This window comes from Carcharodon carcharias, chromosome 21, assembly GCF_017639515.1.
Source record: "Carcharodon carcharias isolate sCarCar2 chromosome 21, sCarCar2.pri, whole genome shotgun sequence".
NCBI lineage: Eukaryota > Metazoa > Chordata > Chondrichthyes > Lamniformes > Lamnidae > Carcharodon > Carcharodon carcharias.
Window position 1 is genome coordinate 73332260 of NC_054487.1, and position 15087 is coordinate 73347346.

The following is a 15087-nucleotide window of genomic DNA, read 5'->3' on the forward strand; positions in this document are numbered from 1 at the left end:
GTATTGAAAAAAATTGAATGAGTGACAGTGAATCAAAAACAAACTCTACTGAAAATTGTATAGCAGCATTATTTATGACAATTAATTTGCAACTATGCACCATAGTATTTACGTTCATTGTCCTATCAATTGTCCTTTGCTTAAATCAACAACTTACAATATTGTACTAAAATATGCATATTTTCCAATTAAAAATATATATTTCATTCAATGTTACTTAGCTGCATATTAAAATGGTAGCAAAATCTAAAACCATATAGGAAGTTGAGCTGGAAATTCTATCAATGTGCCTTTACAGGGAAACTGAATTCCCTACAAGGAATGCTTTTGATTAGAGTAGCCATTCTTCCAAAGTTCAAGAGGCAGAAAAAGAAATTGCGCCTTGATAAAGTAGCACAGACATTAAACATTTTCACTTCAAGTGCCAAACCAGTTTATGTGTTTAAGTATCTTCAGTGGAACTTGAGCCACTCAGGAGTTTCTGACTAAGGGAAGAGGCATTGCCACTGAGCCATTTGCTTTGCAGCGTGGTATTGCAATAAGCACATTGTTAGAAGGAATCCTGCAGATTTGCTTTAAAAAAAGAACCTACATCATTTCTTAGAAATGAGTGGTTACGTGTACACTGAACTATAAAGAATAAAAGTATAGCCTCCAGTCCTTTAGGTGATCTCTACCAGGGTTGTAGTCTAGTTGCAATGGATGCATTACTATGCAAGGTCAGGATTTCCAAGATGAAAAGGGAGTAGGTAGGCAGGTTAAAAGACTACTAGTGTTGTCACAACACTACTACTTCACTGGGAAAGCACAAATGGAATCAGGTAAGTACAAAGTCCGGTTCAGCTATGACAACTATTACAAGCAACTGCCTTCGTAATACCCTCTCTCAATGGCTCTTGACAAACATGAAGAATGGCCATTTGAATGAGAAACTGGGGAGAAAGGTAGACCAATACCTATTGAACTTCACACCAGCAAAAGCTGCTGTCTTTAATATAAAGACCTCAAAAAATATAAACTGTACCGTAGTTTTTTTAATGGAGTTATCAACATACCTCTCTTCAACTTTAAGTATTTTGGCACTAGGCGCTTCAGCAGCTGGCACAGAGGAGTCACAATGGGTGATTTTTTCCTGAATCTTGCTGGCCTCTTCTACAGGTGGTAACACAGATGGCTGCTTCACTGCAAGATCAAAAGGGAAACTGACTGCAGCTGCCTCTGTCTTAATATTAGTCACTGTATCTCCAACTTCTTCAATAGCAACTCTTATGAGGGGTTTCTTGAAAAGAACATACAAAAAAAAAGACAAATTAAATGTATGGTATTATGATGAAATTTGGTCAACTAAGAATTCAACCTGAACATACAATGAAAATAATTTTCCCTACAATTACTAGAGGAAAGATTTTTTCACAGTGCAATGATACAAGATGTTGAAATTTTTGGCAAAAATATCCAACTCCTTGTTATCCTCGTTATCCATTACTGCAGAAAAGTCATCTCAATTAATTTCAATCACTAACTCTATTACATCTTCATGGAATTCTAATTTATACATCTCTGGTTTAAACTGGTGGTTCAAGTTTCTAGTGATACACTGTCTACCTCCTTTAAGCTCCCAGGACAACTTGTTTTAGTGTTTCAAAAGCCATCTCCAGGCATGTTGTAAAGTATTGAAAGCATGTTAATTGAAAATATTAAACCAGTACAGTACACATTATTAATTCACACATAAATGCTTCTCACATCAATTTCCTTCCTCAGCAATATTTTAATAATGATATTTGAATGAAACAAATGTTTTACCATCAAATGACAGAGTATTTTTTATTGGTGGTTCTATAAATGCATCTCTTTGCAGAACAGACTCTGGGCAGCAGAGTGAACTGCCATAGTTTTGGGACAAATGAGTTGCAAGTTGTAAAATATTGCATGATCAGGTAGACTTCCAGCAGGTTTAGCAAAGATACACGCAAGAACATAAGTGATAAGAAATAGAAGCTAGGGTAGGCCATCTGGCCCTTCAAGCCTGTTCCATCATTCAATTAGATCATGGCCTTTCTTTCACCGCAACGCCACCTTCTTGCACTATCCCTATATTCCTCAATTCCCTTAGTACCCAAAAATCTGTTGACCTCTGACTTGAGTACACTCATTGAGCATTCACACCTCTCTGGGATAGAGAATTCCATAACCCTTTGAATGAAGTTATTTCTCCTCACCTAAGTTCTAACTGTCCAATCTCTCCTGAAACTGTGACCACATATTCTAGATTTCCCAGCTGGGGGAACTTTTTTTCCGCATCTACCCTGCTAAGCCTATTAAGAATTTTAAATGTTTCAATTAGATCACCATTCATTCTTCTAAACTCCAGGGAATATAGGCCTAGTCTACTCAATCTCTCCTCATACAATAATCCCCTCACCCCAGAGACTAGTCTTGCGAATCTTCATTGCACTCACTCTCTCTGGCAAGTATGTAATTTCTTAGTTAAGGAGACAAAGGTTGTACACACAGTACTCCAGATATGGCCTTACCAAAGCCCTGTATATTTGGATGAAGACTTCTTCATTCTTAGCCTCCAATCCCTTTGTAACTCTTTCGAGTACAAACACGTTTCCATCTGTTTCAGATGAAGTTACATTGTTTCATAGTTTGCCATTGTGAGATTTGAACTCGTGATCTTGGGGTTACAAACCCAGTACCATAACCACTTGGCTATTTAGGCCAAGCCCCCAATCCCTTTGTACCAGAACGTAACATACAATTTACCTAATTGCTTGCTGCACCTGCGTTCAAGGACAAGCTGGTGCCTTCGAATGTAAACCTTTCCCAGTCTATTTTATTTTAAAAATTTTCCAACCAAAGCGGTAAACTTCCCACTTCCCACGTTGTATTCTATCTGCTATATTCTTGCCCCCCCTCACCCAGCCTATCAGCATCTCCGTGCAACCTCGTTGCATCCTCAATGTTTACTTTTCCATCTAAATTTATAAAATCAGCAAATTTGGATACGTTACACTCAATCCCCTTATCTAAGTTATTAATACCTCTCATCTAAGTAATTAAAGACTGTAAACAGCGGAGGCCCAAGACTGTAAACAGCTGAGGCCCAAGTACTAGTCTTTCAAGTACCTTGCTAGCTACAGCCTGCCAACCTGAAATATCCTGTTTATTCCTATTCTGTCCATTAACCAAACCTCAATGCTAATATATTACCTCAATCAGCATTCCTTCCAATCGTTTTGCAGTATATAGCTTTTTCATTTCAGTGTCTGGGCCTTTCAAAGTTTTTGCAGTGCCTCGCATGAGTGGTAACTTAGAAGGGCCGGCTTCCGCTCGGCCTTGCATGGGAATTTCCAGGTTGCCCAATCCCATGAGCAGTCACTCCGTTTGCCCTATACATCATTTCCTATATTGTCAGGTTACATTTGCTACCTTCCAATGCTTGGGAACTGTTCCAGAATCTAAAATTTCAGGCAGATTAAAAACAATGCATGCATCATCTCTGCAGCCAACTCCTTTAAAACCCTAGGTTACAAGTCATCAAGTTGGGGGGCTTTTTCACCACTTAACCCATTAATTTCTTCAACACCATTTCTTATACTGATTTAATTTCCTCATTCCTGCTATACCCTTGGTTCCCCATTACGTTTGGAATGTTTTCTGAGTATTACTGTAAGTATTCTTTTTAATGTCTCTGCCATTTCCATATTCCTTATTATAATTTCATCTGCCTCGATTGGATCAATTTATGCTCACTAATCCCTTTCTATTTACATACCTATAAAAAGATTGTAAATATATGTTTCCCTTGCTGATCTACTCATTCTCTTCTCTTTCCTTATCGATTTCTTGGTCTGCTTTCGCTGAATTTTAACATCCTCCCAATCCTCAGACTTATTACTTTTTGACAAAATTTTAAGCCTCGTCCTTTAAACTAATACTATCTTTAACTCCTTTTGTTAGCCAAGGTTGAACTGCTTTTTTTTTCCTGTAGGGACTGTGTGTCTTAAAGGAATGTATATTTGTTGCAAATTGAGTTAATTGTTAAATGCTAAGTATTACTTGTCCACCGTCATAACTTTTAATGTAGTTTCTCAATCTACCTTACTCAACCTGCCCTACGTACCTATGTAGTTTGCTTTGTTTAGATTTAAGATCCTAGTTTTGGACTTTAAGATCATTTTCAAACTCAATATAAAATTCTTTGGTTCTATGGTGACTCTTCCCTAGAACTCCCTTTACTACAAGGTTATTAATTAAGCTTTTTCTTATTGCACAATATTGTGCTAGCTCCAAAATAGCCTGTTCCATAGTTAGCTCCTCAATGTATCAATCTAGAAAACTAGCACATACATTATAAGAACTCATCCTCCACACTGCTACTATAAATTCAGTTTGCCTAGTCTATAAGATAATTAAAATGGCCCATGATTACTGTATGACCCTTTTACATATGCCTCTAATTTCCTGATTTATACACTATAACTACTGTTAGGGGGCCTATAAACAACTCCTACCAATGTTTTCTGCCCCTTGCTGCTTCTTAGCTCAATCTAAAAGGATTCTCCTTCTTGATTATGAGCCAAGATCCATTCTCTCTACTGTCTTTATCCCATTCTTTGCTATCAGTTCTACCCACTTCCTTTTTCCTATTTCTAAAATTTAAGTATCTTGGATTATTTAGTTCCCAGCCTGGGAATGACTAACTCTCCAACTATCCTGATTTCCAAGTGGAAATTGGTGGATAGTGAGGCTAACTCAGCAGCGCAGGGGAAATGTAACCTATACGTCACTCCGAACCACTGAATTTCTGATTTCGTGGAGGGAAATGCAACTTTCCCTCAGTACATGGGACTTTCAATTAACTAAATGTGAAGAGATTTGCAATGCACCAAAAATAAGCTTACTGACAGAAACTAAGTTAAAACATATCCATTTCTAGCACAGAAAATTGGATCCAAAATAAATTATTGCTGTAGCTTTTGGCACTGAAAAGGACCTCAGGCTGAAAATGAAGGACTTCCTTGGTATTTAGCGCACACAAGAATAATTAAATATGAAGGACTAATTATGAGCCTATTTTTAATGTTCAATTAGTTGTGCTTTTGTACTACAAAAATTTCTACGAGGATTGTGATTTTTTTAAAAATGAATCAAATTATTTTGTGATTAAAAATTTTAATCCCAGGGAAGGAAGACAGGAAGGGAAGGAAGGAGGAAACAGATATTTGAATTTCTATTAACGCCTTTCACGGCCTAAAACAATCCATAGTGCTTTACAGCCAATTAAATACTTTTGAAGTATAGCCACTGTTGATTTGTAGGAAATGCCAATTTGTGCAAATGAGATTATTGGTTTTAGCATGTTTTAGCTGAGGGATAAATGTCAGCCAGAACATCCATGAGAACTCACTAGCTTTTTTACCCCCAAATAATGTCGTTAATTATTTTATGTCACCCGAGATGGCAGATATGGCTTTTTTAACGTCACAATAAAACTGGATCATTCCTTCAATACTGTATTCTTTAGAAAGAGACTTGAGCTCACAGCCTTTTGACTCAGAGGAGAGTGTCTACCATTTAGCTAAAGCTTACACCTTACTTTAGGTTTTAATTGCATATTTAATTGATAGTCCTTTAAAAGGGGTTAATCATTACTATTAAGCTGATAGAGCAGAAAAAGAAAATAAGAAAGATGATGAATGTTTCTTGGAATACTCAAGGGCAGGTGCCAAGACCTTTGCCTCCATTTTACTGATATTCAATGACCAACGTTTTGTTTCTACCTCCCTCTTTTGCTAAAAGCTGTAAAGGAATCAAGCTGTTGTCAACAAAGAATGTGACTGTCTGCACCATGAGATTAGGCCAGTTGTCTCTAATGTAAATTAATATGTAATGCATTGAAAAAAGGAAGCTCCTCAAAATGAATGTGGGATTACCAGAAGTTAAATGCAATTGACTAATAGTCCTATCAATAATTCCAACAACCAGTGCCCATTGTACAGATTTCCAATTCACAACAGCATTAGAAGAGTGTGCTAACATTAGTGTTAGAACAATGTGTACACACAAACATTAGAAAATTCAACAAGAAAAGATCACTGCCGACAAAGGTCACCCATCTAGTAGTACCAACTCTCTTGTTAAACATCACCAGTCTTATGTCTCCACTTCACAGGTTTACCATAAATCGAGTAGTCATTGTTTCTAAATTTTCTTCCACCAATTTAAATTTGCCATCTCATCCTAATTTCACTGCTTAACTTGAAATAATATTTTAAGTTTCCATTATCTATACAATTCAGTGCACTGTGCATCGCTGCAAAGTCAGACTCAATCACTATCTTCTGGAATGCAAAGTTAAAGCTTCTTTCAATTTTTTCTTAAAGCCTAAATCACTTACAATTGGGACTAATCTTGGTGCTCTTCTCAGTACCCTCTCTAATGCATTTGTGTGTGTTAGCTTTTCAGTTTTCAAACATAGGTGGCCTGGGTTCAACTCCCTTACTGAGAGTTTGCTTAATTCATGTTTGCTGAGGAAAGTCAGAACTTATTAATGCCATCTACAAAGTATTTAGAATTCACAAAACACAGTTGTATTTTGTAACACCAATTCTATTTTTCACTAAATAATGGGAAAATAAAACCTCCGAACAGATTTGCCTCAGTTTGGGTCGTGGTTGATTCAAGTTTAAATGCAACGCATGTCCTTCTAATGAAACTTATAAAATCCTAATTTCTTCTGTTTTCCCCATTCATCTTTCATATTAGATTTTGATTTCACAAGTGCCAATCACCTTGGAGTATATCACTCAAGTAATTATTCTCCAGGAGGATCTGGGTAGCATTTATCAGTTGTTCAACTGATCAATCAATGTAGGCAAATCAAGCACAACCCTGTCCTTACCAGCTGTCCGTTTATATGTTTTTCAACGAACAACAGTATTCTAGATTGGAAACCCTAGCCTAGAGATACAACCAACTCCTCAGCAGTAATGTGATTCAGATTTGCAAGGTTCAATTCACCTGCTGCTGCTTGGCCTTTGTAAATGTCAGCTGAGTTTCTATAATCACGAAGTTTGAAAGAAAAAAACCATTTCAAGTCTTTCCTACCATTGCAAATGCTATAACAGCAGTATTACAATGAAGACAAGAGAATTACAAAGTCTAGAACAGTCTCTACATCTGCAAGGACGACTACAATAAAACTGCAGTTTCCAGCAGCAGGGTAAACTTTCCACATTAGTTTTAACAAAAGACAAGCACTATGGGTTTTTGCAATAAGCAGCTTTGTTTGTTGCAAATTGGATACAAGATGATTCAACTATAAATTTAAGCATTGTGTGTCTCCTGCCAACGCAAAATGGTCATATGCACATGCGCACCAGTCCGCTGCACCCAGCCTGCCTGAAAGCCTTTAAATGTAAATACGTTTATTGATATGAAAACAAATATTGCTCTGGCCTTTCAATAACATATCCCACTTTGTTATGCAGTACAAGGGAGAAAAAGAGGACAGAGTGAGAGACAGTGTGAATTAGGGCTGTGAGACACAGGCAGTCAGACAAAGTATCAGTTCTAGCAAATATTGTAAAGTCTTGTATCAGAGACAAACAGTACTAATCTCACATTTGGACAGTGCCAGTGAGTGATTAAAAAGCCCTATATTTAACCTCTCGTCTGTTGCAATCTCTGCAGATTTCATAGAAGTGGAATAGAACTGGAAATGTTGAGTCTGTAAAACAGTAAACATGGTGGAGAACTGCATGTGCGGCATTGGCAGCAAACGCAGCCAAAATTATGACACAAAAATGTGAAGCAGATTGCCATTACTGTGTGAAGTCCCCCAAAATGCAGCTGGAGAGAAATATCAGTGTTGACATGTTAACTTCTAGTGATGAACTTGTTAACTTCTAGCAGTGAACAGGGTTACCAAGGCATTTTAAAATGTAAGCATTAGCATTTAAAAATCAGGACTAAAAATGCAAAATATTAATTTGACTGAATCCACTTTATCTGAAGTAATGAAGATGAATGGTTTTTGACTTTAACATTGAAAGGGACCACATTGCAAGATGAAAGACACTTCTGGCATTTCACCACAAAAGATCAGTGCAATACCAATTACTTCAATGAAAAAGTTGTTCTGCAAATGTTTGTGTTACCTAGCAGCACAGACAGTATACACAAATAAACTGATTTTTACACAGAAGCAAATCACTGTGGAAGATTTTTTTTTAAGTAGTGAATCTGCTAGCCCCAGAGGACACGGTTGTGAAATCACTGGGCTCCATGAACCAGCTGTTGTCTTTGGTTGCAACTCACATTGGACACTGTTGCTCCAAGATGGAATTAAATTCCGTATTCCAAACGGGAATTTCTGGTCTTATGATAAATCATAAATTCTTACTTGCAGCAGAGTGCCCAATCTGAAAAGATGCAGTATCAGGAGGTGCTGTGCCCATAAGCAACAGTAGGTCACTAAGAAGATAAAGTGCCTATGAACTTTGTGGTGACAGAGTGAGTAAGCTTGAGGGAAAGTACCCCACTAAACTAACAGCAGAAAGGAGAAAAGGAGCAGAGATAAATGTGAGAGGAAGAGAAGAGAGATAGGTGGGGGAAAAGTGGGCATCTTTGGGAACAGAGCTGTGAGGGTTGGAGAGATCTTAGTTGTTAAATGGTGGAGTGCCTTTGAAGAGGAATGGATGTTAAGGTAGCTTTTGTGGATATGGGGGAGTGAACCTGAATAGAAAAAAAATATCTCCCTGAAGGAAGCTAATTGTTGAGATGGGTTTGGGTATGGTAGTCTATTGAATGCAGAAAAACCCCACTATTGTAGATTCTTAAACTAAAAAGTTATTACGACAAAGTCAACCATGAAGTTGGAAAAAAAAATTATGTAAAAATTAAACTTTTTCGAAGGGAGCAGACCCATCTCCTAAAACTGTGCCATTAATGGACACCTGCAGTTTACAGTTGAATCAGCATTTTCAAGAATGTGCACAATTCTAATTTTGCTGCCTCATGTGATCAGGCAATTAAAAGAACAGCCTATATATGCTTTTCATAACACAAGCAACACAAACAATTGCAATGGTGAGCCTTGGGTTAACGAATGAAAATTAGTTGTTTATTTTGGGATAACGGGGAGGAGGAAACACATACTTTAATTAGCACTCAAAAGCCTACTGGAAATTAATTAAATACAACTGCTTTGTGGCCTGAATTTTTCCTGCGTCTGGCGGGCTTGGTGGGAGTGGTTACGGACCCAACCGCGATTGGCTCCATGCCGCCATTTTACGTGGGCGGGGCAATTAAGGCCCGCCCAGCGTAAGACGCGAGCGGTAGCACTCAGCACTACTTGTGCAGGCTGTCGTGGGGCAGGGGGAGAGGAGAGGGAGGGTCAGGGCCAGCGCTCTTTTGCGTACATGCAAATCAATCACTTCAATCTCCAAGGCACAGAGCTGCCTCAAGAAGATTGAAGCGCCTTTGAAATAAATAAATGCATTGAAAATTTAATTAACCATGTCCTCTCATGTGACTGTGTCACTTGAGATGGGACATGTTTTTATATTTCAGAAATTTTTAAAAATTTAATTCAGAAAAACTTTAGGAAACCTCATGCCGCCCGTGAATGAGGTTTCCTGAAAAACATGAAAGCCACTTGACCTTTTCACCTGCCCACCAGCCTTAAGGTTGGATGGACTGCGTAAACAATGACACTAATTAATTCGTTAATGGCCTTAATAGGCCTATTAGTTATCGGCGGGCATGCAGCCGACTCTGGTGCATGCCCGTCGAACAAAACATCGTGAGACAATGCAATGACATCAGAACGTATCATTTTACGAGCTGGTGTGTCAGGCTAGCCCCCGCACACCGACTGAAAAATCCTGGCCTGTAAGTTTTTTCTATTTCTAACTTGCCTCGTATCAGTCAAAATAGTTTATACATCTCAACATTTTTCAGCTTGCATAAAACAAAAACCTAGTCTTGTATTTCAAGAATAAAAGAAAACTGTCTGGAAAAAAGGGTGCATCATGAAGGGCAACTTTAAAAATAAATTTTTGATGGACTATTTCAATGTTGGTTCGCTTTCTATAATTCTCAGCAATTTTACTTTGATTTGCTCTGCAAGCTGTGCGTAGATGCTTTATACTTCCTGTTTGCAAAACTGAAAATAAATAAAAGTTTAAATTAATTTACGGTCAAGTTCAGGAGACACCAAATTTGGTCCATGTACATACAGACCTTTAAAACTAAACTTGGATGGTTCAAGACTTACAGTAGATCTTTGATGTGGTGGTTTATGGATTGGTTTGATTAGTCTCCGACTTTCTTTGCTTTCTGAAGATTTCTGCTGTGTGGTGGCCTCTGGCAAAGCCAATTCCTTGAATGTGAAAAGATAAATATGTTAAATTCACCTTGCCAATCAGTTGGCTTTTTACAACAATCCCAAATTTTCATGGCCATATTTTCTGATGCAAGCCCGGTATTTATCAGATACGTTGAATTCAACTTCTCAATGTGCTCTGCTGGGATCTGAATTCAAACTTGCGTGTTGCTAGCCCAGTACTGTTCCCAGGAGGCTGTTGCGCAATTCTGTGTCTTCTGCCATACACAGAACTATATTTATCTTTTTGTAATTTCGTTTCAGCCAACCTACCTTGTATGCTCCTGTACAATTCCATAAACAAAAAATCATTTTCACCATTATAACTAAAGGCTTGACCAATATACATCAACCTCTCAATCTGCCAACTTGGGAATTCAAAGTGAATTAGTCTACTATGCTCAAATAAAAATCTTTCCTTTACATGTTTCTAATGAATTTGATGCATTATTATAATTTTCACCAGTCAACATCTTATATTTATATAGCACCTATAACATAATAAGCTGTCCCATTATAAAACAAAATATGACATCAAGCCACATAAGGAGATATTAGGTCAGATGACCAAAGCCTTGGTCAAAGAGGTAGGTTTGAAGTTGAAGGGGTTTTTATCTGCTCATTATGTTTAGCTTTTCTCCGCCCTGTCCAGCCATTTCGAATTGAGCATCCTATTTCCCTTCTGATGAAACAGCTTTAACCTTATACTGCTGCCTGTGCTCATCCACATACACTCCCCAGGGCAGTTACCTTAAAATATAATGATAAAATTGGCAAAAATGATCCTTTTCTTATAGATGAAACTGGATTTTATTTATATAAAATTTTATTTATATTATAAAATGGTGGGGCAGAAGTAGGCGTATCTTCTGCTTCTGCCCAGTCCCGTGGCCCCACAATGATTTAGCATGAATCATCTTGAGGTGAGACTTGCGCTCCCATCCGGGGAGAAAGTCCAATCAGATAGCTGGCAGCTCTTTGGTCCCAGCAGTGCCACCGTGAGCGGTGGTCACTGCTGGGATCGCCAGCAACGATTGCTGCTGGAACCAGATGCCAGGGACGAGGCTGCCAGCCCCCAGCAAGGGGTCAGGGGAGGGAGGGGGAAAATCGGGGACCTGGGAGCCAAGGTGGATAGGGCAGGGGAAAGGCAGGGTTGTTTGAAGCATGGAGGGGAGTTCCTATTGAAATAAGGGTCTCGTAAAGGAGGCAACACACCCCTTTACCACCTGAGGCCCAAGCAGTGTTACCTGGTGGGTTTTCGACCCATCACTAGCCTCAGCCCACCACCTGTGAAATAGTAGCAGAGGCTATTAATTGGTCATTTAAGGACCTCATTCGGCACAATGACAGGCAGGCCACCTGGTGCCTCCCCTGCTGCCGAAAAAAACAGCAGTGACAGCCAGTAGGGGCAGGGAAGTGGCATTTTACAGCACCACTCCCACCCCGCCCCCACCCGCTTGCAAACCCAATTGGGAGCGTGAAATTCTGCCTACAAGCTCTAGAGTTTTAAATATGTCCAATAGATTTTTAAGGTCGTTCTTCTTTGCTCCTTATTTTACATTAACAGATGCTGCTCCAAAATGCTCTTATTAAATGAGTTTGTTCTCCCATGTAATCTTTACACAAGGCAACTGAATACTGTCATATTTACCTTGTTTATTTTTTCAAGTTCAGTTAAAGCTTGCTTGTTTCCTGGTTCCAGCAACAGTACCATTTCAAAATCTAACACAAAAAGATAAAGAAAAACCAAAAGGAAAACAGTTAAAATTACTGATTTCCAATAAAGTCGAAGGCATAACTTTGTTTGTTTGTTCGTTCAGCACATGTATAAATCAGATAAAAGCAAAAAACTGCGGACGCTGGAAATCCAAAACAAAAACACCTAGAAAAACTCAGCAGGTCTGACAGCACCTGCGGAGAGGAACACAGTTAACGTTGAGTCCGTATGACTCTTCAACAGAACTAAGGAAAAATAGAAAAGAGGTGAAATGTAAGCTGGTTTAAGGGGGGGCGTGGGACAGGTAGAGCTGGATAGAGGACCAGTGATAGGTGGAGTTAACCAAAAGATGTCATAGACAAAAGGACAAAGAGGTGTTGAAGCTGGTGATATTATCTAAGGAATGTGCTAATAAAGGTACAGATAGCACTAGTGGGAGTGGGTGGGGGGAAGGGATCGAAATAGTCTGAAAGGCAAAGATAAAACAATGGATGGAAATACATTTTAAAAATAATGGAAATAGGTGGGAAAAGAAAATCTATATAAATTATTGGAAAAAAGGGGGATCGGAAAGGGGGTGGGGATGGGGGAGAGAGTTCATGATCTAAAATTGTTGAACTCAATATTCAGTCCAGAAGACTGTAAAGCGCCTAGTCGGAAGATGAGGTGCTGTTCCTCCAGTTTGCTTTGAGCTTCACTGGAACAATGCAACAGGCCAAGGATGGACATGTGGGCATGAGAGCAGGGTGGAGTGTTGAAATGACAAGGGACAGGGAGGTCTGGGTCATGCTTGCGGACAGACCGAAGGTGTTCCGCAAAGTGGTCACCCAGTCTGCATTTGGTCTCTCCAATGTAGAAGAAACCGTATTGGGAGCAGCGAATGCAGTAGACTAAATTGAGGGAAGTGCAAGTGAAATGCTGCTTCACTTGAAAGGAGTGTTTGGGCCCTTGGACGGTGAGGAGAGGGGAAGTAAAGGGGCAGGTGTTGCACCTTCTGCGGTTGCATGGGAAGGTGCTGTGGGAGGGGGTTGAGGTGTAGGGCGTGATGAGGAGTGGACCAGGGTGTCCCAGAGGGAATGATCCCTACGGAATGCCACCGGGGGGGTGCTAAAGGGAAGATGTGTTTGGTAGCGGCATCATGCTGGAGTTGGCAGAAATGGCGGAGATGATCCTTTGAATGCGGAGGCTGGTGGGGTGATAAGTGAGGACAGGAGGGATCCTATCATGGTTCTGGGAGGGAGAGGCAGCTGTGAGGGCGGATTCCTTGTTCCAGTCCTACCTTAGTTCCTGTTGAAGAGTCATATGGACACGAAACGTTAACTGTGTTCCTCTCCGCAGATGCTGTCAGACCTGCTGAGTTTTTCCAGGTATGTATAAATCACTTGGGTAATGGTAATTAGCCATAGTCTACAAAGGACCATGAACATCTTCCTCCATCAGAGAGAAACAATTGGTTATATAGATTGAGGGGGCGCCACTCTGTAAGCCTGGGGCAAGGCGAGGAGGCAGACCTCCGTGAACTACCACAGCAGGTATAGGGGTTCAATATCATTCTGCACGACAGGTGATCCACCTAGACTGCTGAGCTCCCATCATTCACAGACAAACATTTGGCCCAATATTAGTGAACAGAATAAATGAAGCAAAACATTACCTAAAATAGTTACTAAACTTACATGAAACATTGCTTCAGGCTAGAATAACAAAAACAAAGTCATTAAAAACTTAAGAATAACAGTGAACACCACTTTTTACTTCAACCATTGGTCTGAGTATAATATACAATGTTCATAAAATATGGTGCATAGAACCAAGATATAATCTTTCTTATTAGAAGTGCAAAACAATTATTCACCTGAATGATTTATCATGCATTTACAATTATAAGCTGATTGTCTCAGATTATTTCATTAAGTGCTCAAATAGTTTAAAAGGAATACATTTACAGAAAAAGGTATGAATGCTTGTGAAGAGCCAAGGGGGCATCCAACTCTTCAAAATATAATCAGCATTTAGGCTTTGGTAAGATGAGCTCTGTGCATGTGTCATTCCACATACATATCAGTCTACTTAGACTACATTTGACAGCTGTGTTAGCAGGGAAGTACACAAAAGCCTCTGCCAGCCTCATTACTCTCAAAATTATACCAATTTGAGGAACAGATGCAGTATAACAATATTCATTTTAGAGCACTTTTCCTCCTCCGAATATATCTCCCAACCCCTCGCCCCGATCCCACCAGCCTTCAATATAAACTAAAACCAATCCCTTGACTACCTGCTGGTTTTTGTTCAAGGTATAAAGTTACAAATGCCACACTATTTTCTCCAACTGATTTTTTTTTTAAATTCTGTTCTGCACACTTTGTACCAATCTCACCTTCTTTCGCTTCCTTCATCTTTCCTAGGCACATTCGGGCAGTTCCCCTTCGTGCAAATGCTTTGGAATAAGTATTATCCAACGAGATTGCCTGGCTACAGTCAGCTTCTGCCTCTGCAAACCTGAAATAAACATAACTGACTCAGAACTGTCATGAACAATTGGCTCTGAAAACATACGGCTCTCATTAACATTACATTAGGAACATACTACATATGCCAAGGTATTCAATTTCAGCATATTTCATTTCCATATTCTGTATGCTTATAGTCTTGATCACTTTGCAATGACCCATGTGCTTTGTGGAAAATCTGTAATTTCTTTCAGGGAGGTCCCTTTAAAGGCCAAAATGAAATTGCGACAATTTTGACTTGGGGTAGTAATCAGTTTTCCTGGGGATGAGGTCAGTAGACTTCTGAGAAATGCTCATGTGACCCAAAGTTGCTATTGGGATGAAAGTCAAAAAGCAAAGGGTAAATACACAGCTAACTGCAGATCGAACTACCTACAGTTCAGAACAGATCCTGGTGAAAAGCAGAGAGAAAACTCAGACAAGAAAAGGGACTGTGTTACGGTATGTTTTATACAGCT

At 39.3% G+C, this 15087-nt stretch overlaps 1 protein-coding gene across 2 annotated transcripts in view; it reads right to left on the reverse strand.

Annotated features, from left to right (window-relative positions):
• rpap3 (RNA polymerase II associated protein 3) overlaps positions 1-15087 on the reverse strand; it is a 58384-nt gene that overhangs the window by 23825 nt on the left and 19472 nt on the right. For both annotated transcript variants that reach the window (XM_041216468.1, XM_041216469.1), the window contains exons 9-12: positions 14497-14618; positions 12051-12121; positions 10292-10396; positions 1056-1279 (exon numbers count right to left, since the gene is read on the reverse strand). In XM_041216468.1, coding sequence (XP_041072402.1) covers positions 1056-1279; positions 10292-10396; positions 12051-12121; positions 14497-14618 — 522 coding nt within the window. The remainder of the gene's footprint in view (positions 1-1055; positions 1280-10291; positions 10397-12050; positions 12122-14496; positions 14619-15087) is intronic.